We start from the raw sequence: 25,124 nt of genomic DNA, 5'->3' as shown, positions 1-25,124 counted from the left end.
TAGCATGTGTGAGGCGCTGGGTTGGATTCTCAGCACCACATATAAATAAATATAAAGGTCCACTGACAACTAAAAATTTTTTTTAAAAAAACAAAAAATTAAAGGAATAGGGATGTAGCTTGGTGACAAAGCGCCACTGTGTTCATTAATCCCCAGTGCCAAAAATAAATAAATACATAAAAAGATGAGCCTACTATAAAGAAGATTAAAGACAGACAAATGCTGAGATTTAGAAAAACACACTATGAAAAGAGGCCATTCAGAGTTTTAAAAGGACCAAATAGAATTTCTGCAAACAAAAGATGCAGTCTGGGCCTAAAAAACTGAGCAGGCAAGTTACATAAATTAGAAATAGTTGAAGAGAGTTACATGAACTAGAAGATAAATCTGAGGAAAATACTCAGAATGCATCAGAGATAAAGAAGAAATGCATGGACAAAAGATCCATCACATCCTCCATCAAACAGATTTTTGAGCTTTTCTGTGCCATAGATTCCTTTTTAGAATTATTTATGCATTTATTTAGAGGTACTGGGGATTGAATCTAGGGGTGCTTTACCACAGAGCTACCTACATCCATGGTCCTTCCTAAGATTTTTAAATTTTGAGACAGGGTCTCACTAAGCTGTGGAGGCTGGCCTCAAACTTGTGATCCTCCTGCCTCAGCCTCTGGAGTTGCTGGGATTACAAGCAAGCAACATATAATACCTGGTGCAGAATTATATTTTTTTAAATCATAAAATAAACATGACTATGAAAAAAACAATTATGGTGAAGGTCCTATTATCAGTATGCTCCAAAATCAATCTATTTGAAGTACAAGTTATATACAATATATTCATTTTGAGTTTGGTCTGATGAGCTTTGACAACTAAGTGTAACCATGTAATCTCTACTAATCAAAGTTCCTGGACCCTTCTCATTCACCCCTAGAAGAGTCTCTACCAGGAAACTTTGATTTGCTTTGTCACCATGTATTAGGGATATTCGTAGCATACTATTCATAGAAGAACCAGGTGAGGTGGAATACCATGGCTTCTATACTTTAATTTTGAACCCAGAGACCTTATCTCCTGTTAGTACTCATTTTCTGATAGTCTTGAGTTTTCCAGATCATCATGCCATCTGCAAATAATGGTGATTTTACCTGCTGCTTTCCAGATTGTGCTCAAATTTCCTTCCACTTTTTAACTGCCTTCACTTTTATCCTTGGGACAATATTAAATAATAGTGACCATGGTCAATGTCCTTTATTTCCCTAATGGAAATAATTCTGTTTTCCAGTGTGTGTTTGAGACAGAGAGAGAGAGAGAGAGAGAGAGAGAAAGAGAGAGAGAGAGAGAGAGAGAGAGAGAGAGAGAGAGAGAGAGAGGTGTACCTCTGTATTTTAGGGATTTTTCTTTTCTGTAAGCAAAGCTGCACATTAATAATTATCTGGTTGGATTCAAAAGTCCCACAAGGTTTAAAAATAGTTTTTATTATGATCCAAAATTATCCAGTTTGGAGCCAGACACAGAACAAACCACGACAGGCCCACACACTTGGGCTGAGGAAATTTCTTTCTGATAAAAAGCAAGTCAAGGCTCCATTTTTATACCAAAGGGTGGTGAGTATGGCCAAAAGTTTGTAGAGAGATGTAGCTCTTTTCTCTTCAGCTAGAAGTTGACTGGCCTTTTTAAAATTTAGGTCAATAAAATATGGCCCATGGGACTCTGGGTGACTTCCACGGCTGCCCTCAGGAGATCTAGCTCATGCTGTCCCTTCTTGGGGAACAGTCCTTCTTGGAGTTGCCACTCCAAGAGGAAGCCCAAGCAGCCTTGTGGAGGAGGTGCATGTGCGGGAGTGCCAAGGCCCCCACTAGGGGGCAGCACCATGCTTTAGCCAAGTGAGCAAGAACACTTTGGAACTTTTGGTCACGCCAGGGCTTGAACCAATACCACCCAGAGCAAAACATAACAGAAGCAGTGGGTGAAATAACTCGGGACCCCCTTTCTCCCTCAATCCACCTGATGGCTTTCCCCCTCAGTGGCCACTGGCATCTTGGTTTTCTCTGTAGTGTGCTGGAGAGGCAGGAGTGTGCCCTTTGGAGTCCGACATACCTGACTGAGCGAACTGCCAGAATTTCCCAAGCGGCTGGGAAATTTCCACCATCCAAGACTGTCCGTCCCCTTCTCCCAGACAGCCCATAGCAGTTATTGGTTCAAATGCACAACAAAGGCTTTCCTGCCCGATGGTCTGTCTTTAAGCAGAGAAGGCTGGTTTGCACAGCACGGTCGTTTCGCTCATGTGGCTTTGAGACTCCAGTGGTTTGGAGAGGTGTGGGCAGATTTGCAAGACTGCACACTCCCTTCCAGCCCAGCCTCTCGCTCTCCCGCTAGCCCAAAGGCTTCACTGAACCCTAACACATCTTCAGGTGGTTGTCCCCACAGCTGAGGAAGAGCTGTCCCCAATCTGCCCACACTTCTCTGAGTTCCTTCCTCACTTGGGCAACATGTGCCCACCAAGCCAGGAGCTCTCAGCCTCACCCACCCGGCGGCCCATTGCTTCCTCCCAACCTTGGGCATTGGCTTGCTGGGGCCCCTGCCAGCCCCACGTGCAGGATCTCCAAGCAGACCCTTTCTGTCCAGTCCTCCGCCAGCTTGCAGGGGGGAAGGAGAGCTCCCCTGCCCTCCTCCAGGGCCACCCACGTGTTTTCCTGTGCATTGTCCACAGAGGTGGCTGGTCACCTGTCAGTATACATCAGCTGCCTGGAAATGGAACCTGAGCCATGAGGCCAAGTCCCTCTGCCACAATACTTGCAAGACTCATTTCAGTGGGCTAGAGAGAACCCAGACTGGAATCACCTGTGGTTGTCGACCGGCTCCTTCCTCAGGTCTGGAAGAGTGGGTGGTATGAGGAAGCTGATCAGGGAGAGAAGGGAAAGGGCCATTTTAATGAAGGGTAAACCAAGGCCCAGACATGCTGAAAACCAGCCCCAGGTGATGGGACAGGTCAGCACCAGGAGCTGGAGACTAAATGGGCACTCAACCTGAGGCCGTGGCAAATCTCCCTCCCCTAAGTCCAGGCCCCAGCCCTCACCTTGGCCCCCACAGGCTGAGCACAGGTGGAACCCAAGTCACTTGGTCTCCCTGGCACAGACCCAGGGTCTGGGCGAGCTGCAGTCCAGAGCCACAAGTTGGCCTTCCTCCAGGGCCCCGCAGCCGAGACCTGGGTTGTCCTCATCTTCCTCTGGAAGCCTGGGAAGGGTGAGGGGAAAGAGGGAGGCGCTCAGGGTACCAGACCCCCTGGCCTGCACAGGCCCACCCCGCGTGTGCCCGGTCCCTCCGCTGGCCCTGACACTCTGCCAGTCACTGCACAGAGGCAGGGGGCTGTCTGGGGAGGACATGAAGATGTCCCCTAAGTCAGCTGTGTGGTGCTGGTGAACCACTGAGCTGCAGACCTCGATCCGCAACACGGAGTGACAGTCCTGCTTGGGGGACACACTGGGGGACCCACATGAGGGGTGGAGAAAACCAGTGCCAGGGTCCTGGGCATGGGCATGGGGTGGGGCGTAAGGAGGATCCTGAGCAGGAGCGGGGGGAAGCCCGCGGTCACTCACAGCTGGGGTGCCAAGGGGGCCCCATCAATCCAGTGCCAGCCCCGGGGGCCTCGCCGGGCCCCTACCCAGGAACGTCTGTTGACCAGGTGTCTGCTCAGGAAGTCCTGGGGAGGAAAGCAGACTGTCACTCTTCTCTGGACGTTGGCGTGGCCTGCGGGGCATCCGCTTCCCCCAGGCTCCCCCAGGATCTCAGCCAGCCCACGCGCGGCTCGCAGGGATACCATGGTGATGAAGGTTGAGCTGGATGCCTGGGTTGCCGGCCCTGTGCTAAGGCCTAGGGACTGGAAATGAGGGCATCCCATCTCCGCCCTCAAGGGGATGCGAACTACAGTCACCACCGAGCAAGAGTACAGAGTGGGCAGAAACAAAACTGCTCAGAGAGGAAGAGGCCGGCGTCAGGTTGGGAGGCTCCGCAGAAGGTCCAGGTAACAGCCATAGCATGATGGGGCGGGAGGCGTGGGCTGGCGATCGATTAGGCCCAGGGAGGCCGCGGAGCAGATTGCTGCAACCAGAGCATAAATTACCTTGCGCAGGTTCAGGGCAAGAGCGGTAAAGTCACTTAAAAAAACGGTGAGAAGGAAGGCCACGGAGGAAGGCGGTATAGCACATGAAATGAGCGAGCTGAGTCAGCCGAGCACAGTGGCCCATGCCTGTAATCCCAGGGTCTTGAGAGGCTGAGGCAGGAGGATTGCAAATTCAAGGCCAGCCTCAGCCACTTTTAGCAAGATCACTGTCTCAAAATAAACAATAAAAATGGTTGGGATTATAACTTGGTGATAGGGCACCCTGGGTTCTATCCTCAGTACTGCAAAACAAAGAAAACAAAACAAAACAAAAAACAGAATCAAAATTGTGGCACGACTATAACAATAAAAATGTGTACATGACAAAGTCACACAAAGAATGAGAGAAGCGGAAATGAGTATTTTAGTTAAGAGAGGTGAACTTTCCTTTTCTCTTGTCCTTGATGCATTATTAAACACTGAATTAAAGCAAAAAAGGATAATGTTTTAAAAAAATGAACATGAACTTTTTTAACTGAGGAAAAATGTTTGTCCCAGGTGAGGACGTGGGGACGGGGACAGTGATGGTGGCACGGCCACAGCAGCGTCCTCCTGGAACCTAAGTTGGTGTGGCGTAACACATGAGCAGCAGTGCCACCCCTGTGGCTCAGGTGGGTGACTCCACTTTGAGAAGCAAACCAAGAATAAAAAGGGAGACAAAGAACGTACTCAAAGGCAACACAGTGCTATGTACACCAAAAAGGAAAAAAAAGAAAAGAAAAAGAAGCCGCAGGTGCCCAGAAATCAGGACACTCTTAGGCGATTATGAGACGTCAACATGAAGGAGAGTCACAGTGCTAACAGGGCACCATGCCTGGGGGGCGCGGGGAGCAGGGGCTGAGGGCACAGTCACAGAGCACTCGCCTGGCATGTGGGAGGCCCTGGTTTCCATCCCCAGCACCATAAAACAGTCAAACAGAAGCCAGGTGCCCGGTATCCCAGTGACTCCTGACGCTGAGGCAGAATTGCAAGTTCAAAGCCAGCCTCGGCAACTTAGCAAGACCCTGTCTCAAAATTAAAAAATAAAATAAAAAGGGCTGGGGCTGGGGCTCAGTGGTTAAGTGCCCCGGGTTCAATTCTCAGTGCCGAAAAGGAATGAATGAATGAATGAATGAATGAATGAATGAATGAAACAGACCATACTAACAGACACACACCACTTAGGGCACTGTCCAAAGGCATATACTCACACTCATGAAAACTAGAAGTGGCCTAGTGTGACTCAGTTTAAGCACCTGAGTGACAGTTGTCCCCTGGTGCTGCCATCCTTCGGGTCTCAGGTTAGATCACTTCCTTAGGGACACCAGGCTGACCTCCAAGGTGAGCTACCTTCAGAGTGTGCTCTGCTCCATTTTAATGGCTTGCTTACTTGCCAGCCTCGTATTAGACAGTGAACTTGGTGAGAACCGGGAGCCTGTCTGTTTTACTGTTGTACGAGACCCAGCACACAGTAGGGCAGCTCAGCAAAACTGCCTCCCTGTGCTCACTGTCAAAAATCAGCAGGGGCCACAGGTCACAAAGGCTATCAGGCCACTATGAGCCCCCCAGGGGTCAGTGCAAAGCCATCTTCCACCCCTTGGGGCTGGCCAGTACCAACTGGTCATCAGCCAGGAGGGGAGCCAAAAGCAACTTCCAGGTCCAAGGTTCTAACCTTGCCCTTTAACCCCAAAGACCAGACTCCATGTGACAACGGGGAGCAGCCAGTGTCAGATCAGATAAGAGCTGCAGCCTTAGCTGCTCATTTCCTCTTCTGCTGGACTCCAGAGGCTGGGGCTTGTGGGCGGGGACCCTGGAGAGGGGAAGGGCCCCGGCTGCACTGTGGTGTGAGTTGGGGCTGAGCAGTCCCAAAGCTTCTCCCTGCCTGCTCACAGATCCGCCAACTTCAGCCACTCACACTGTCCTCCTGGGTGGGAGAAGCAACTGTCCATTTGGGAAGCATGCCAGGGCTTGGTTGGTGCCTCTCCCAGGGCTCAGACTGGGGCCATTATTGTGCAGAGAACTCTGGTGCCAGGCTGCACCGTCTTCAAAGTGCTGTCCCATGACTTGTAAGCCAGGTGACCTTGGGCAAGGTATCCAGCCTTTCGGAGCAGCAAGGTCCCCTGTAACCATGGGGATGCTGTGCTATGAGGTTGAACGTGTAAATCTAATGGCACATAGTACATACTCATTAAACACCCTTGCAGCCATGAAATCTGTCCTTGTGGTGTGAGGGCAAAACTTTGTCCCTGCCTCCAACAAATGAACCTTATTTGAAGTTTATAGTCACCCATGGGGGATCCTGCCCTGTTTTTTGTCCAAGTCCCAAACCATCTGGTTCTTAAGTGCCCCTCATTTTGCCACCTGGGGAGGCCTGTTCCCACCCCCTCCACTCCAACTCTTTTTCCTTGCTGTTCTGAGTCCTGTTTTCATTGTTAGCAAAAGATTATGGTGCAGGAAAGGCATTGTCCTGAGTCAGAAATAAATTCCAGGAACTTGTGAGTAATGATGGCTTAAAGAACTGTACTCCCGAAGGTTGGACAGGTCCCGGGCCTCCAGGGCCTTGAGTTGCAGCTTCTCCAATTTTGGCCACTGTGGAGAGTGGGAATATGATCCTGAGCAGAATGGACTTGAAATCTGATGACTTACAGCTTTTTTTTTGTTTTGTTTTCTTTTTTTCTTTTTACAGAGATTCATATCTTAAAATGAAGATAAATCATTGGCAATGCCTTCTTACACTTCTTTTAAAATAGAAACATTACCATTTTAACCCTTTGTGTGTGTGTGTGATGCTGGAGATTGTACCCAGGGGCATGTGCGTGCTAGACACACTCTACCGCTGGACCCGTCTCCTGGCCCCCATTTTAATCATGTTTTTTTGGGGGGTGGTACCAGGGATTGAACTCAGGGTTAATCACGGAGCCACATCCTCAGTCCTTTTTTGTATTTATTTAGAGACAGGGTCTCGCCAAGTTGCTTAAGCCCTCGCTAAGTTGCTGAGGCTGGCTTTGAACTCAGGATCCTCCTGCCTCAGGCTCCTGAGCTGCTGGGATTGTGGGTGTGTGTGTTGGGAGAAATCCTAGTTCTTGGCTCGCAGCAGTTTATGTCTCAAGTGTGTAAACTTGCAGAGAGGAGCATTCCCCTCTGGCCACCTAGGAAAGTAAACAACTGCCCCAAATTGACCTAGTGTTACCAAGGGAACCTGGTGGTCTGATCCCCTGTGGTATGTTGTGATTGAGCAAGAAACCTATAAAATGTATGGCTATTCCTGCAGTAAACAAGTTTGCAGGCTGCTTGCCACAAGCTTGCTTTCACCCAACTCCCGGAGTCTGGGGTCTTGCCTCTGAGGCCCTTGCCTGAGCCTGAGCTAGCCTGGCACCCCTACAGGTGTGTGCCACTGTACCTGACTTTTTTTTTTGTGGTGCTGGGGATTGAACCCAGGGTCTTGTACATGTGAGGCAAGCACTCTACCAACTGAGCCACATCCCCAGCCCTGTACCTGGCCGTTTTAATCATGTTTAAGTGTACAGCCCAGTTGCACTAAGTACAATCACACGACTGAGCAGCCACCCCACTGGTCATCTCCAGACTTTCTTATCCTCCTAAACTGAAGCTCTGCACCCACTAAACTCTGACTTTCCATTCTGCCTTCCCCTGGCTCCTGGAAGCCACCCTTCACTTTCTGTCTTCAGAGCTCGCTGCGTAGCATGCATAGATGATATTCAAATGTTCCAGACTACCGAGTTTTCTTAATTCTAAGATGAATACATCTGCATGGTTTAATCCTTCTGAAAATTGAGACATGGCTTCCATTTGGTGTCACCGCTAACCTGGCGTCCTCCCCCCCACGCCCTGCAGAACACCTGCCACCAAGCCACAGGTGAGCGAGCAGCAAATGAGCGATGGCACAGGCAGCACTGCATTTTCTCCTTTTTTCTGACTCTGAGCACAGTCGGTTCTTAGGGAAGACAAACTCTTTAGCCTGCAGCTGTGGGGACCCCCGACAGCCTGCTGTGTCCCTGGGGTTTGTGTACCCACTTACGCTGTTCTCCTGCCACACACCTCCCAGAGGTTCTGGAACTTGGGAGGATCCCAGATTGTTAACTGCCTGGATCGTGAATCTTAACTTCAGTCTTTTTGCAGGGAAGGAGTTTATCTGGAGTCTGTTTTCTGCATATTTACTTGTGCTTCAAATGATTGATCCTGTATACTCAAATCTCAAGCTGTTTTGATCTCTCCCATTGCAGATCCACCAGTAGGAGCCTGGTTCAGGCAAGGTCCAAGGTCATTCTGGGTAGAACCTGCCCGATAGGAGGCTGCGGGGAAGAGGCCCTGCTTTACTGGCTTCTTGGTGGCACCTGCAGCACTCAATGGGTCTGTTTTAGGAGACAGAAAAAATATGCTGAGCTGCTAAATCCCCACTGGCTTGGCCCAGCACCCATTCCAGATAACCATAGGGACCTACTTTGGGACCCCACATTCCTACTGGCCTTTGTTTTGCAGATGCAACCAGCCTGGGACAGTTTGTCTACACAGACTGTTTTTACCTAAACTCTAATTATTGGCCTGGCCCAGGCCCTGGGCAGAAACTGCCATGCTAAGCTCCTTTGGCCTAGTGGGTTTCCTTTCCTCTAGCGTCTTCCTCCAATCCCAGCAGGTTTTATTTGTAGAATTCTTAGAAAATAGGTTTTTGTTTGTTTTTGTACTGGGTATTGAACCCAGGGGCACTTTACCACTGAACCACATCCCCAGTCCTTTTATTTTTTATTTCTTTTTTTTCTTTTTTTTTTTTTTTTTTGGGTGCTGGGGATCAAACCCAGGGCCTTGTACTTACAAGGCAAGCACTCTACCGACTGAGCTACCTCCCCAACCCCTATTTTTTATTTCGATACAGGGTTTTACTAGGTTGCTTAGGGCCTTACTAAATTGCTGAGGCTGACCTAGAACTTGTAATCCTCCTGCCTCAGCCTCTCGGGTCCCTGGGATTACAGGTGTGTACCACCATGCCTGGCTAGAAACCAAAGCTTTAAAGAAGAAGATAAAATTAGTCATAATCTACTTCCTGGTGGTGACCACTATTAAAATACTAGTATATTTTTTAATCTTCTTTTCAGTCTTTTTCCTATGCATATCCTATTTACCATATTAAGATCATGTAGGGAGCAGAAAAAAATTTCAAAAACACTACAATTAAGATCCACAATAAAAGGCTGGGGATATAGCTCAGCTGGTAGAGGGCTTGCCTGGCATGCACAAGGCCCTGCACCAAAAGCTAACAACAACAAAAAAGATCCACAATAAGGCCAGGTGCAGGGGCGCATGCCTATAATTCCAGCAGTTCGGGAGGCTGAGGCAGGAGGATCTCAAGTTCAAAGCCAGCCTCAGCAAAGGCGAGGCACTAAGCAACTCAGTGAGACCATCTGTAAATAAAATACAAGATAGGGCTGGGGAAATGGCTCAATGGTCGACTGCCCCTGAGTTCAATCCCCGGTGCCCTCCCTCCAAAAAAAAGATCCACAATAAAACAAGATATTGCATCCATGAAACAGGAAGAGAACATCATAAAAATGGAAACATCTGGGGGCTGGGCTTGGAGCTCAGCGGTAGAGTGCATGCATAGCATGCGTGAGGCACTCGGTTCAATCCTCAGCACCACATCAAGATAAATAAAATAAAGATATGTGTCCATCTACAACTAAAAAATTAAAAAACAAACAAAATGGGAACATTTGAAGGACCAAAAAAGTCTTAAAATTGGAAATAAGGCAGCAGAAACAAAAATGAAGGAAAAAACCTATAATGGAATGTTACTGTTAAATTTCGGAACACCAAGAGGAGGGAAGACTCTGAAATGTTTCAGAGAAGAAAAACAAACCGAGTTACATACAAAGGACTGGGGATCAGAGTGCGTTGAGCTTCTTCGTCACGAGACTAAGAGCTGGAAACAGCAAAGCCTGCGTCCTTCTGCGAGAAGACCACTTCCAACCTGGACTTCCAGACCCACCAAATTATCAACTGAATGAGAAGTTAGAATTAAAGTATCTTTTACCTCTTGTGCACTTTTCCAACCCCCTAGGACGTTTATGGATTGTACGCTCCACCAGGAAAAGGTGGATATGGGATTTTGCAGGCTAGGGATGGAACCCAGGGCTCCGGCATGCTGGGCAAGTGCTGTACCACTGAGCTACACCTCCAGCCCAAAGATCTGGGATTTAGAACAGAGGATCCTACACAGGGAAGAGGCAGAAGTCATACATACAGAGAATGCAGGTGAACAGAGGTTCCAAGACAATGGTTCCAAGTAGGCTGAGAACCAGATTGCAGCAGGGAATGGAAGATTCCAGGAGGCCGTCTGGTCAAGTCTCACCGATCCTTTTTAAAGCTTTGTTTTCTGGCAGGCTCAGGCTGCCTCACCTACCTCGACCTTCGGGTCACATCCTCCTGTTACACACTCTCAGTGCTGTGCACCTTCCCGTCTTGGCACAGGCCAGTGTCCAACCCAAACCTCCACACCAGGCAGACATCTGCCTCACTCACTGCTCTCCTGCCTCGTGAAGGGGGAGCTTGTTGATTCCGTCTCATCACTGAGGCCCCAAAGCCAAGCACAGAGCAGGTGCTCAGGGAATATTCATTAAAGCACTGACTGAAGGAATGCCCTCGGTCAGGAAAGGTCGAGCCAAGGATTGTTAGGAAAGTAAAATGGCAGCTTCTGTGGAAAATAATAGGACAGTTCCCCCCAAAATTAAAGTAGAACTGCCATATGATCCAGCAATTCCACTGCTGAGCACAAACCCCAAAGAACTGAAATGGCGTCTTGAAGGAATGCACATCCACGGTCACAGGTGCATTATCCACAATAGCCCTGACACGGAAACCCAAGAGTCCCACTGACATATGAATAAGCAAAGTGTGGAGTATCCATACAATGGAACGTTATTCAGACTTAAAAAGTTAGACAAGCTGACCCATTCTGTGACATGGATGAAGGCTAGGACAGTATGCTAAGCAAAATAAGCCAGTCACCAAAAGACAAACACTGGATTAGTCAAACTCAGAGACAGAAAGTGCAACGGTGGTTACCTTACCAGGGGCTGAGGAGGGGACTTGAAGAGGTGTGTTTCCATGTACTAGATGAAGAATTTGGGGGAGGTATGGTGGAGATAGTGGCATCATTAAGACTGTATTTAATACTAGTGAACCATACACTTAGAATGGTTCAGGCGGTAAATTTTGTTATGTGTATTCTAACACAATTAAAAAAATGGAAAAATATTAAGCCAAGGACTAGATCCAGTTTATTGGTCTGGTTGTAGCCCTTCTCAAACCCACTGACTGGACACTAAGCAGCAAATATTTCCTCCTCCCCCTCCCCCAAGGGATGGACTAAACGGCCCTGCCCCTTTGATCCTGGCCTTAGCCACGCTATTGCTTTGGTCAATGGAACATTCGGAGCTAGGACATGAGTGGCGGTGGCCTTTTTAAATGACGCTTGGACAGTTGCCTTATTTCTCGTACTTGCGCCATTTTTCTTATAGGAAGTTTCTCTCGGGGAAAGGATGAGACTCATAGGGCAAACACAAACCCAACCTGCAACCCGAGACCTGACGTGTGGTGCTGCTGCATGTCACTCTACTCCTCTGGGCCTTGGTGACTTCTGTGATGTAGAAGGACTCTATCTACAGATTCTTTCTGGTGCTAGGGTTCTGGGATCTGGGATGATAGGCACATCCCTCTCCGGGTCACCCATCTCACCTGGGTGTGGCTCAGCAGGGGCAGGGTAGCATGGTGGGCCAAGCAGAAAGCCTGGCTGGCCTCCCAGTCCTGTGCTTCCGAAGAGAGGTAGTAACAGTGCTCCTCCGACCACATCCAGCCCTGCGGGCACGGCCGGCACCTGGCTCCTGCAAGCAAGAGACGCTGGTGAGTCCTAGGGTAACTACGAAGAATGAAACGGTACACCCAGGAGAGAAAACCTGGCCATGACCTCGACCGAGGGGAGAATCTAGAGGGCCGGAGCTGGTAAATCCTGGGGTGGCAAGTGGGGTGAGCGGGCCCAAGGAAGGCTGCACAGTCTGTGAAGTACACAAAGTCCCCCGAAGGACTCACACCCATCAGGGTACCAGCCGCGTCCGGGAGAAGACAGGGAGTGCTTTTCTTATCCCTGCTCATGTCTTCATGCTGCGTCTCCCCGTGGAACGTCTCACTCTAATTCTCCGTAAGGGCTGGAGACTGCCCTGGAGTCCGAGCAGAGGGGAGCAGGGACACCGTACGTACCCGCTCTAGAGGCCAGGGCCACAATGGCCACCGTGGAGCTCGCCAGGAGCACCGCCAAGACTGCCAGGGCCCAGCGCAGAGACTTCATGTACATAGGCAGCCCTGGGGGTGGGGCAAGCAGAAGAGATGTGAGGCGACACCCCCAACCGCAGCCCCCCCAGAACCTCGCCAACTCCTGACACCAGTGTCATGGCCTCCTTGGCCCAAACCCAGCTTAGGTGATTGGGGGGAAGATGCTAGAAGATGTTCTTTCCTCAAATCATTAGGAGATGTAGGATTCTATAAGAGAGAGGGAACGGATGGGGTCAACAGCCGTTTATCCAGCACAGCGCCTTCGACCCAAGAACAAGCACCCCAGATAACTGGGCAAAGCCCCGCGCCCAGGAGGACACTGCCAACGGAGAGGAACAGGGCTCGACTGGAGTTCCCAGGCCTTGGCGCAAGGCCTGGCTCCATGGGTCCCTCACCCAAATCTATCGCCTCCTCACTCCCTCTAGGGGACGGAAGCTGAGTCTCAGCACCAGGAGGCGTGGCAGGTGGCAAGAGCAGCACAGCAAGGGCGCAGAGGCATGGCGTACCCTGAAGAGCCACTGCCCCGTTAAAGGAGTAACTGTGGGAAGCCAGAGGGGGACCTTGAGGGTACAGGAACCAACTGCTGAATCACAGCCCTGGATCTGGACACCCACGCCCCTTCCAAGGAGCTGAGCACTCCTGAATTTGGGCTCTCAGGACACAGCTTGAAATCGACGTAGCAAGACGAGAACTCTCCTCTCCCAGAGCCTCTGCTGCAAGGGCCCTAGGAGTCACTCGAGCCTCAGCAAGGAGGACCGGCCGTTGTCACATCTCCCACAGTCTGAAAACAGGCCGAGGTAATTCTGCAGTGGTATATTACCATTCTGAGAAGAGCAGCTGCATTAGAACCCACGTGTAGACCCAACACGTACAGATGGAACACACCACAGAGATGGACACGCCGCCAAGGCAGTCCATTATTCATCTCTAAAGGCATAGGCACTCTTGAAATCCCTGTGTTTTCGTTTGCTTTGGGAAAAAAACCGGCTTCAGAGGTCAGAAAAGGAAGGGTATCATGTTGCTACATGAAAAGTTGACAGTGGAGACCTGTCACCTTGTTTTGTTTTAGTTTTAGTTTTTGTACTGGGGATTGAACCCAGGGATGCTTCATCACTAAGCCACATCCCCAGCCCATTTTATTTTTTATTTTGAGGCAGGGTCACATTAAGTTGCTGAGGCTGGCTTTGAATCTGAGATCCTCCTGCCTCAGCCTCTAGAGCTGCTGGGGTTATAGGCATGCGCCACTGTGCCCAGCAATTTTTCTTTTCCTTTTTTATTCTGGAAATTGAACCCAGACCCTTGAGCACGCTAAATATGCACTTTAGTCCTGCATTTAAAACAAGAATAATGAAAAGTCATGCATACAATTTGCTTCTTTAAGGAATCTGACCCACCTTTCCACCAACACATCAATGGATAAACATGTTATGCCATATCATAGAATAGTATTCAGCCCTAAAAAAGAAAGGAAGTACTGATACTTGCTACAACATGGATAAACCTTGAAAACATTAAGGGAAAGAAGTCAGACACAAAAGGATACATATTACTTTAGTCCATTCATATGAAAGGTCCAGACAAAGTCTAGATTGGTGGGGTCTGGCCTGTGGGGTGAGGGTTGAAGAGTGGTTTCTTTGGGGATGATGAAAAGAATCTTAAAATCGACTGTGGTGATGGTCGTACAATTTTAAGAATATACTACAAACCATTGAACTTTAGATTGGTAAATTTTATGATATGAACTACCTCTCAATAAATCTCTTTACTTAAACAAGGAAGAATCTGGAAATGCTTGCTATAAAAGCTACACATAAAAAAAAAAAATAAAAGCTACACATAAAAAGGGAGTCTTAAAAAAAGGGAGTTTTAAAATAATAAAAGCAGAACAAAAAAGCTTGGAGAAGACAAGGAAAATAAATCAACCAATCACCTAGGTAACTAATTATTGTGGCTGAACACTACATTTAGCTCTGACCTTTGTAGAAAACAAAGGGGTAAAGAAATTCAGTAGGTGACAAGCTTCTCCCACACCAGGAAGGAGGACCCACATCATTCCAAGCTGCCCCCTGCAGAGCCAAAGCATATGTTCCCAAACCGCCCTTCTTCAGAAAGCAATTCTTGATTTTTTTTTTTTTTTTTTTTTTTAAGATACTGGGGATTGAACTCAGGGGCACTTGACCACTGAGCCACACCCCCAGTTGTATTTTGTATTTTATTTAGAGACAGGGTCTCACTGAGTTGCTTAGCACCTTGCTTTTTGCTGAGGCTGGTTTTGAACTCACCATCCTCCTGAGCCACTGGGATCACAGGTGTGCATCACTACGCCCGGCCAGAAAGCAATTATTATTTTTTTTAACATTTAAATATATATGTGTGTGTGTGTATATATATATATATATATATATATATATATATATATATGTATGTATATATATATATTTTAGTTGTAGTTGGACACAATTCCTTTATTTATTTTATGTGGTGCTGAGGATTGAACCCAGTACCTCGCACATGCTAGGCGAGTGCTCTACCACTGAGCCACAACCCTAGTCCAGAAAGCAATTCTTAACACAAACTCACCCTCCTTGTAACAAAAACACAGATGAAGCTAAATGCTCTTGAACTTGTTTTCTCCCTTCTCCCAATCCTGGAACTTCTCGGCTTTAAATCTAATTCTGCTTGATTTCCAATCAATACTTCCTGATGTCCTGATGTTCTCAGGATGGTCCCATGAGAGAACTATCATAACATGACTCTAACGATGTGTATCTCTTCCTCTCTAGCACCTTCCCGCAGGCCCATTCTCTAGTTTCCAACTGATTTTGATTGCTGCTTCAGTTGAGGACTAACACCTCTGCATCCTTTCTCACTGCTGTTCCCACCTGCATCTTCTACATTTGACACACCATCCTCTTCCACCTAGTAACACACCATGACTGGGGGACCTGGGTCTTATGGAATTCAAGTTTATTCAATTTGGGGCCATCTTTGTTGCTTTATTTATTTATTTACGGCACTGGAGACTAAACCTAGAGGAGCTTAACCCCTAAGCCACATCCCCAGCCCTTTTTATTTTTTATTTTGAGACACAGTCTTGCTAAGTTCCTGAGGCTGGTCTCGAACTTTCAATCCTCCTGTCTCAGCCTCTCAAGTCACTGGGATTACAGGCATGTGCCACCAGGCCCGGCTGACGGCCATCTTTAAAATATTATACAAACTTCCAAATACTAAGGGGCCCAAAGGGGTCATGCCAGTGAGACAGATGCCTGCTTTTACGTCATGGACTTTGGGTAAGCCTCTGCTTTTCTCCACCTGGGGACATCAGTGTCCTCCTGTTTTGATTTCCTCCGTGCACTGAACACTGAGCACATTCTTGCTTCCTGTCGCCGTCACCTCTGGAGTTCCTATGCTGCTCCACTTCTTTGGAACACCCCTCATCACTGCCACCTCTGCTCCCTTATCAACTCCGACAGTCTCTACCCCTCTCGGCTACAGCCAGACTGCCTTGTGCTTTTGCTGTATGAATATTTTCCCTCTGCCTGGATGAGGGACTTCACGTCCTCCTCCAAACCTTGATGTGCCAAGTCCAAGACAACCACTGAGATCAAACTCCCTCTCCTCTTTCCCCAGAGAGGGCCAGGGACTAAGAAGTTCTGCCATGAACTGATGCTCCGAGCAGACACTGTGTTGCTAGGAGTTGGAGACCCAGGGCCAGCCTGCCTGCCACCCTGCATGACCCCAAGGGAATGCTTACAAGGAGGCGACCCTAAGCTGAATGAAGAACGCTGCTTTGGGAAGCTCAAGGACCCCTGAGAGTATGCAATTGGTATACCTAAGCCGGCCTGGGGGCAAAGAAGGCGACTCCAAACCAAGAAGGAAGGATATTCGTTATCTGAAAATCTAGCTCTTTCTTCACTTTGAGGTTTTGCAAACTCTCCTCTCTCCTGCCAGCTGCCTGCAGGCTAAGGGCTGCCAATCAGAATACCAGAGTGTGTGGTCCCTTTGCTTACACCTGAACAGTTCCTTTGGGACACCTGCCCAAATAAGTGAGGGATGAGACCAAGTAGTGACATCCCCAACCCTCTTAAGGGTGACTGTTCCCTCTTAAGTTCACGAGGGAATGAGCAGCGGCCGGGTTGGGGCATCATCACACGGCTTGGGTAAGTCATGGAGCCTTGCCCTGGTTTACCCTTCTTGTTGAGGTCACCAGTTTGCTCCCACAGGCAGAAACCACTCAGCAGAACTCTGCATCCAAGAAGAATCCTGCAGACTAAGCCTCAGCCCTGCACTGGGCAACCCAGGGTTTGTTAACCCCACGTTTCCCAGAAAACAAAACCGAAGCACCAGGAACGGCATCTACTTGGCGGTATGTTCTGTCTGGCACCTCACCCTGCCACTCACTCTGTTTCACACCTCTCTGGTTATTGGGATAGTCCCCTGACCACTGTTTGGGGTAACTCCTCCTAATCATCCAGCCCAGAATCTGCCTCTTCCATGAAGCCTCGCTCCACATTTGACACTACTGGATGCACTCTTCCATAAACTCCCTCTTTTCTCTCTGTGCCTGATTTCCCTTCTATACATCCACTCCCCCATCTCTGTGGCTAGCTCCACTTCCCTTAAATGACACTTCTGCTGGGAGGTGGCTAAGGCATTTTCTTATTTATTTCCCCAACACCTCTTCCAGTGTTCTCCATTGTGGAAGGATACACAATCCATTACCTAGTTACCAGAAACATGGGAGACATCTCGATTCACCCCCTTAGCCTTACCTTCACGTGCTCACTGGTCTAGCCTGTGAATTCAGCCTCTCCAGCTCTCCCTCCTGCCCCTGCCATAGATCAAAACTCATCATCTTTGGTTGAATCACTGCTATTACCTCCTAACTGCTCCCCCTCCCTCAATCTCATCCCTGCCCCAACCTTCCTCCATAATGCTATCAGAGCTCACTTTCAGTGTGTGTGTGTGTGTGTGTGTGTGTTGGCAGGGGAGCATGGTTACTGGGTATGGAACCCAGGGCCTTGAACAGGCTAGACAGGCCTATACCACTAAGCTACATCCCCAACCCTATCAGAGCTCATTTTCTAGAAAAAAAAATCCAACCATGTCACTTCTCACTGGCTCTTAACTTCCCTATCGGTCACAGCTTTTTTTAAAGAATCTGAAAGAAAGTTATAGATTAATATTATTGTAGACAGAATAATGCCTTCCCAAAGATGTCCATGACCTTATCCCTGGAATCTGTGAATATGTTGGGTTACATGACAAAGGGAGATCAAGATGGATAATCAACTAACCTCGAGAAAGGGAGATAGTCCTGGGTTATCTGGGTGAGCCCAATGTGATCATGAGGGTCCTTATAAATGGAAGAGGGAGGCAGAAGAATGTCTGAGTCAGAGAGGTGGCAACAGGAGAAGGATTTGGCCTAACCCAGCTGAATTTGAATATAGAGAGGTATAGAGAGGGCCCTGAGCGAAAGACATGCTGGCCCCTAGAAGCTGTAAAAGCAAGGAAAGAGAATCTCCCCTGGAGCCCCCAGAAGGGAACATGGTCCTGCCAGCGCCTTGACTTTAGACCGGTCAGCTTGCATCAGACTTCCCACCTACAGAACTGTAAGCAAATAAATTTGTCATTTAAAGTCACTAAGAGCATGAAAATTTGTCACAACAGCAACAGAAAACAATATTCCTTCATGTAGAAAATATGCTTGTACCAAAGGCTGCAAAAGTCCCTGAGTGAATCAAGTCTGGAACCCTCCTCATATTTGAGAACCCCAGAACCCCTTGGGATTTGGTGCCTGACTAGCTGCCTCCTCCTCTCTCCATCTCAGATCTTTAGGGCTTTCAGCAGGTTGCCTGCTGGGCAGGGCTCTAACCCCTTAGGCGCTTCTTCCCGCAGGTCTGGCCCTAGAAGGGGCCCCTCCCATCTCAGCTCCCCAGACAACTGGAGACTGCTTCAGCAAAGCTTGCTGGTGCCACGTTCACCAACCACTCCCCGATGATTCTTTATCCAGGGTTGTTTACATCAGTCCCGGGCTGTTCCCACTTTTGTGCCAAGCTCTCCTCACCTCCACAAAAACACACAGGCCCACACCCTAGCAGTCTGGTCCGTGGTCCCCACTCAGTACGTGCTGAATGGATGAGAGGGGGCCCACGCTCCTCAGTATGGTGGACAGAAAAGAGCCTGTACTTGGAGGTCCATCCACCTCAGGGTTGTGGGCTTCGGCCGGGCTGGAGCGTGTTCCTGCCCTGGCCACCACCACCACCACGTGATCCTGAATCACTTCCCTTCATCCGAAACTCCTACCACCTCTCCTTCTGGAAGATGGTGCTTTTGCACACTACGAAGGAATGCGAAAGTTCTTTGGGGGTGGGGAGGGATTGTGGTTTTATTCTTTTACCGCCAACATTTTGATTTACATTTAGGTAGACCAAAATGTCATTAATTTTAAGGCAGAGGGACCAGATGGGGTCGCGACATCAGGACTGCCTTCCGAGCGCTCAAGTCCCTCCACTGCAGTGTTCTGGTGCGCGCGCGCCTCACGGACCCCTACCTGGCGCCAGGGAGCACTTACCTATGAGTGTGATCGCCCGGGGCAGTTTTTTGCCATCTATCCCAGCGCGCTGCAGCAGCGCGGCATCCTCCCTTTCCAGTCCTCGCTCCTGGCAGCGGCAACGGCACGTTGGAGAGCCCGGGGAGCCCGGGGAGCCCGGGGAGCCCGAGCGCCCTCCGGCTGCGTTGTCTTGGCCCTCCACGTAGTGGTCACGCTCGGTCGGGGCTGCCGCCAGCGGCGAGCAGCGGCCCAACGTGCCTCCCGGAGACGGAGCTCGCTGCAGGGTGCAGGAGCGGCGGGAGAAGGCAGGGGACTCCGGGACCGGCACCGTGAGGAAGCGCGTGGAGGGCGCCGGCGAGGGCGCGCGACTGCCGGTGGCCGCGCCCACCGACTTCACGCGCACGTCCACCTGCAGTTCCATCGGGGCCCAAGTGCCGGGCGCCTGCTCGCCAGGGGCGGACCAGGGCAACAACTCGGGTCCTGCTGCCTCGCCGACCGGGGGCTGTTCGGCCGAGGAGGGGCCAGGCGACGGCGGCTCCCGGCTGGCTGACCCCAGGCGGCGGAAGGCACCGTAGCCCAGGCTGAGTGGCGGCACCCTCAGGGGCCCGGGGCGAGACGGAGGCAGCTTCTTCCCGTCTGGGAGGTCCTGGCCCGCGCCCGCCGCCTCCTTCACGGCCCGGGTCGGTCTCGGGCTGCTTTCGGGACTCTCGGCCTGTTGCGTCTCCACCGGGACCTGCGGCTGATCTAGCCCCGGGATCTGGCTTCCCGAGAGCTCCTTTGGGATGTCAGCCTCGGCTTGACCTCCTCCCGAGGCCTCCTGCGTCCACTCCATTCTGCCCTCGGAGCCACCCGGAGAGGCAGAGCGGACCGCACCTGGACCCAGGTAGAAAGAGCTTTGCCCCCCTTGGGTGGGGATTGGTCGGGTCCCTAAGCTGAAGTCGTCGGCCACGCCCCTCTCATAAGGACCTCGCTGTGATTGGCTGTGACTAAGTTCTGTTGGCCCCGCTCCTTCGGGACACTCGCCTGGCCTGGGCAGTTTAGGGAACTGGGAGGAGCGCGGGGCCCGGCCCACAGGGCAGGGCGGACTCTTCAGAAAGGGCCGCCGAGGCGTGTGGGAGGGAACCCTGCGCCGCGCCCGGTTCCTCCAGCGTCTTTGTCTCGTGCTCCACCCACTTCCCCCTCCGGCCCTCGGCCACACTGTTGATTTTCAGTTATTGCCTGGGCGGGGAACCAGTAGCCCATCAGGATCCCGAGACCTCGGGAAAATTCATGAGCCCAAGGAAAAATGGGCGGCCGGCCGAAGAGTGGCAGAAAGTCACTGGCTGTCCCCACAATGTAGGGGGAGGAAAGGGCGCCACGCTTGAGTATATTCCCTCTGGCTTCAGTCGGGGGCACAGCAGCTCTGGAGGCTGGCTAAGCACCAGCAGCCCCCACCAGCTTGGCGAGGCAGACTGATCAGAAGACAGGCTTTAAAAATACAGGTTTCGTGGCTGGGGAACGTAGCTCAGTAATAAAGCATTTGTCTAGCATCTGCGAGGCCCATGGTTTGGTCCCCAGCGCCACAAACAGAAACCAGATTTTGGGCTGGGCCCCTGCCAGACCTACTGAATCATGCCTACTGATGAGGCCTCTGGTATTTTTAACGAAAGTCCAAGTCCCAAGGTTGGCAGATAAATACAGGCCACTCAGTTAAATTTGAATTTTAGATAAATAAGGGATAGTTTTCGGTATAAATAGTTTCCAAGTGTTGAACCTCTGTTCTAGAGACTTCTGCTGGAGTGATTTTAGGGACAGCATTTGAAGGAAGGGGAATGGAATTTATGGGAGTAGTGTTAAACGACCCTGCACCCTTAGGTCAGGCCTTTACTCCCATCCACTCAAGAGGCTGAGGCAGGAGGATGGCAAGTTTGAGACTAGCTTGGGCAATTTAGCAAGTCCCTGTCTCAAAATAGACAAATAAATAAAAATTGCTGGGACTCACATGGATGGTGCAGGAGGATCAGAGTTCAAAGCCAGCCTCAGCAATTTAGCCAGACCCTAAGCAACTGAGGGAGACTCTGTCTCTAAATAAAATATAAAAAGGACTGGGGATGTGGCTTAATGATTAAGTGCCCTCCTGGGTTTAATTGCCAGTACCAGGGGGGAAAAAATTGCTGGGGATGTAGCATAGTACCACAATCACCAGTACAAAAAAAGAGGAGAGTTAAAACTCCTGTAAGGATGTATGTGCTGTACTAGTCAGGATTCTCTAGAGGAACAGAATCAACAGGAAGTATGGGGCTGGGGAGATAGCTCAGCTGGTAGAGTGCTTGCCTCCCAAGCACAAGGCCCTGAGTTCGATCCCCAGTACTGCAAAAAAAAAAAAAAAAAAAAGAATGCCAGGAAACAGGAAGTATGATTATAAAAAGGGGATTTATTAGGTTGGCTTACACGACCAGAAGCTGGATAGTCCACAATGGCTGTCTGCAGACTAGAGAGCTGGAAGAACCAAGTAACTGTGCAGTCCAAGAGGTGGAAGCCCCGGAACAAGAATGATCAACAGTGCTGCCCTAGTCCAAGACCAAGGCTTCTGGAAACCTGGACAATCACTGGCAGAGTCCACTCTGGAAGAGTGAAGAAGCAAGAGTCTGATATCCTTAGACGATTGAAGCAGCGATCAAGAACATTTTCAAGAAGAGTCGAGCTTGCATCTGCATCTGCTTCCTTGTTCTTCCAACTTTTATTCCATCCTATTGGGTGGTGCTACCCACGCAGAGGGAGGGGCTGCACTTCACTTCACTATCCCACATGCCAATCATTCCTAGACATGCCCGCATGGACACACCCTGAAGTCTCTTAATCAATGACATCTCTTAATCCAATCAAGTTGACAATTTGAATTAACCATTACATGCTCCATGAAGAAAAATAATGGAGAGGAAAAGTCTAGAACAAGTGCTATATGAAAACATTTTACGTTTAATTCCTTTAAATGCCAAGACTGCGTATTTGATGTGGAGATTACATATATGCATTTTAGAAGTATGGAATGCTTCATACCAAACTGAGAAGTAGTGGATTTTGTTGTAAATTGTTTGGAGAGTGGGGAGGGCAGGGGAGGATGGTTTAAGAGACTTGAAACTCATCTATAATGTTTCTGCTTTTTATTTATGGATATTCTTAAGTTAAAATTCAATTTTTAAGAAGATTGTATATTGTGATTATAAAGCTAATAAAGTTTATTATAAAAACTAAAAATATTCAAAACATATTAAGTCCATACAATATATAGGAAAGGTCTCTACCCTTCCTCCTATTTCACCTTAGAGCTAACTGCTGTCCCTTTGAGAGTTGACTACTTGTCCATTTTGGGGATCTTCCATGACTGACAGATGAACATCCTGACCATGATTTTTGTACTTAAATATCCTCTTGGGATGATGATTATCAGTTTATAAAGTCAAGGACCTCTTAGCTCCCAGGTATTCTGGGTCAGAGAACATCAGCGTGAAAAGTACAGTGTGTCCCTTTCTTGCATGCTCCCAGGATCCCATGGGAGACACCCAAGGCCTGGCTTCCCGGGCCACAGCCAACCATCTTGAGCTCAGCTTCTGACTCAGAGGTGCCCAGGGGCATCCTAAATTCTGTCCTACATTGGAACTATGGGGAACAGTGCCTGTGGAGTGTCAGTTGTGGTCCTGAGAGGTCATGAAGAGGCCAGAAGACTGGCAGCCATATTGGGCCGTATACAAGAAGAGTGGCCAGCAGAGGTTAGAGTGGACTGAGTATGGGCCCTGGCAGTTCCTCTGCCTGTTTTCTGGACTATATCCTGGCCTGCCTACAGTGATGCCTCTATTTCACAAATATTCATTGAGTAGCTCTTCTGTGCCTGGCACCTTCTTGGGAGCTTGTGCCATGTCTTTTTCTGTCCCTTCCTCCTCTCCTCTGCTCTGCTCTCCTGTCTTCTCCTCCTCCTGCTCCTTCCTTCCTTCCTTCCTTCCTTCCTTCCTTCCTTCCTTCCTTCCTTCTTTTCAGTACTAGGGATTGAACCAGGGATCTTTACTACTGAGCTACCTCTCCAGCCCTTATTGAGACAGGGTCTTGCTAAGTCATAGGGTTGACCTTGAACTTATGATTCTCTTGCCTCAGTCTCCTGTGTAGCTGGGAATACAGATGTGGATCACCACACCCAGCCATCTATCTTTTCTCTTTCCCTTTCTCCTGGTTCTTTCCCATCATTATTAAACATGCTCAAGGTTTTTGGTTTTTTTCTCCCTTTTCTTTGTGTGTGTGTGTGTGTGTGTGTGTGTGCGCGCGTGTGTGTTTTGGCAACACTGAGCATATAACCTGAGGCTTCAAACATGCACACATGCTAGGTGAATACTGAGCTACATCTCCAGCACCAAACAGGCTCAAGTTTTAAATGCCTCCTGGGACCCAAAGTCCTCCTCCAGCTGAGACCCTACCTATTTCTTCCTTGTCACGACTAACATTTTTAAACAAGAGACTTGTCCTCCTGTTCCTCTTTCTGTTTCATCATGTCCCAAGCACACTTTAAACCACTACAGTGGTTCCTGCCCCTCCTCGTCAAAATTCTCCTTGCAGAAGGCACCACAAAATCCAGCAGAAGCTTTTTCCTGCTTGTCGTGTTGATACTTTCTGCTCTTTGAAGCCCACTCATCCGTGGCTTTCCTAACACCACACTCTGCTGGTTTCCTTCCATCTCCCTGGTTCTTCCTAGAGTCAGCCGCCAGAGGTTTCTCACTGACCCCTGTCAGTGAAACCAGTGGCCCAGAACTTTCTCCTGAACTGAGCTATAACATTTATGGTGTGAGCTTAATCATGCCCCCCACATCCCAACAAATTCCTCTGTTGAATTCCTCACTCCCAGTCCCTCAGAATGTGCCCTTACTTGCAAACAGGGTCATTGCAGATGCGCTCAGTTGAGACAGGTCATACTGGGTTAGAGTGGACCCTGAATCCAATACGACTGGTATTGACACAAGAAGAAGTGATTTGCACATGGAGAAACACGCATAGGGAAAATGCCAGGCAGACATGAAGGCAGAGATTGGGATGGTGCCTAAGCCAAGAAACGCCGAAGATTGCCAGCAAACCATTAGAGCTCGGAGAGGGGCACAGAATAGACCCTCCCTCCAGGCGCTCAGAAAGACCCGGCTCTGCAGCCAGCTCTGCCTGGTCTTGAACTTCTGGCACAGAACTGGGAGAGCACACTTCCATTGCCTAAGACACCCAGTCTGTGGTGCTGGGCTACAGCAGCCCTGAGAAACCAGTTCTTCCCCCGAGGTAACTTGTACTAATTCCAAAGGTTGCCATCCCCCTGGGAGGACTCTGAGGACTGTACTAGGTGCCTCTGCCACCCTTCCCTGTGGCTCACTCAGCTGACCAATCAGATTCTCCTTCTCAGAGGTTTGGCACTTGATCTAAGAGCCCAGAGCTGGGAGTGTCAGAACTCCCAAGGGGGCAGCTCTAGGGAGGTGGTTTACAAACTCGGCTCAGTTCCTTTGGTCGAGCCCACCCTCTGGCTTGTTTGTTCGATTCTATGGGTTCCCTGAGAAACCCAGTGTCCTTCCCTAACTCCCCCATCTTTTGCCTCACGTTAGTATATATTTGTGACTCAATCTCAGATGGCAGAAAAGCCAAGTCCCACCACAGACTTCTTGGAGTTCCTTTGGGGGGGGAGTAGGCTCAGGCACTGTCTTCATGGGCCTGTGGTAGCATGGCCACAGCAGCCCCTATGCCAGAAGGCCTTTTTCAATTGCTATGGGGGGACTCCCTGGGATAGGTAAATTATCCAAATGTTTCAAGGGGTGGGGGTCACATGTGAGTGACCCCCCCAAATATCTACGGCAGTCCTTCCTTCCTTCCATTCTCTTTCTTTCCCTCACTTTAAAAATCCTGTTTTCTGCTTGAAGCAGTAATACCTGCTTATGATTTAACAGGTAAATATTACAGAAATACAGAGTATAGAAAATGAAACACCTCACTATTTCACACCCTAGAGATCTCCATTATTAGCATTTTAATATCTAGTCTACTGGAGTCTTAAAAATGTATACAGTAGCTCATACTGTTATTTTATCTACATATA

General features: G+C 49.3%; 1 protein-coding gene across 2 annotated transcripts; it reads right to left on the bottom strand.

Moving 5' to 3' along the window:
• Positions 1–19,951, bottom strand: Klrg2 (killer cell lectin like receptor G2). Of its 2 annotated transcripts, XM_047559878.1 has the most exons (6): positions 19,055–19,950; positions 12,409–12,510; positions 11,890–12,035; positions 3,599–3,702; positions 3,079–3,236; positions 1–2,900 (listed from the first exon to the last, which is right to left on the bottom strand). In XM_047559878.1, exons 1-5 carry the CDS (start codon positions 19,863–19,865, stop codon positions 3,116–3,118), a joined length of 1,284 nt encoding a protein of 427 aa, XP_047415834.1. In that variant the 5' UTR covers positions 19,866–19,950; the 3' UTR covers positions 1–2,900; positions 3,079–3,115. The 2 variants fall into 2 exon arrangements, with proteins under 2 accessions (XP_047415834.1, XP_047415835.1); XM_047559879.1 differs by lacking the exons at positions 1–2,900; positions 3,599–3,702 and having other exon boundaries at positions 3,085–3,236; positions 19,055–19,951.
• Between the last annotated feature and the right edge of the window lie 5,173 nt (positions 19,952–25,124).

Source organism: Sciurus carolinensis, chromosome 8 (assembly GCF_902686445.1).
Source record: "Sciurus carolinensis chromosome 8, mSciCar1.2, whole genome shotgun sequence".
Classification (NCBI taxonomy): Eukaryota; Metazoa; Chordata; class Mammalia; order Rodentia; family Sciuridae; genus Sciurus; species Sciurus carolinensis.
Note: the sequence above shows the minus strand (reverse complement) of the source record. Positions and strands in the feature narration are given on the sequence as shown.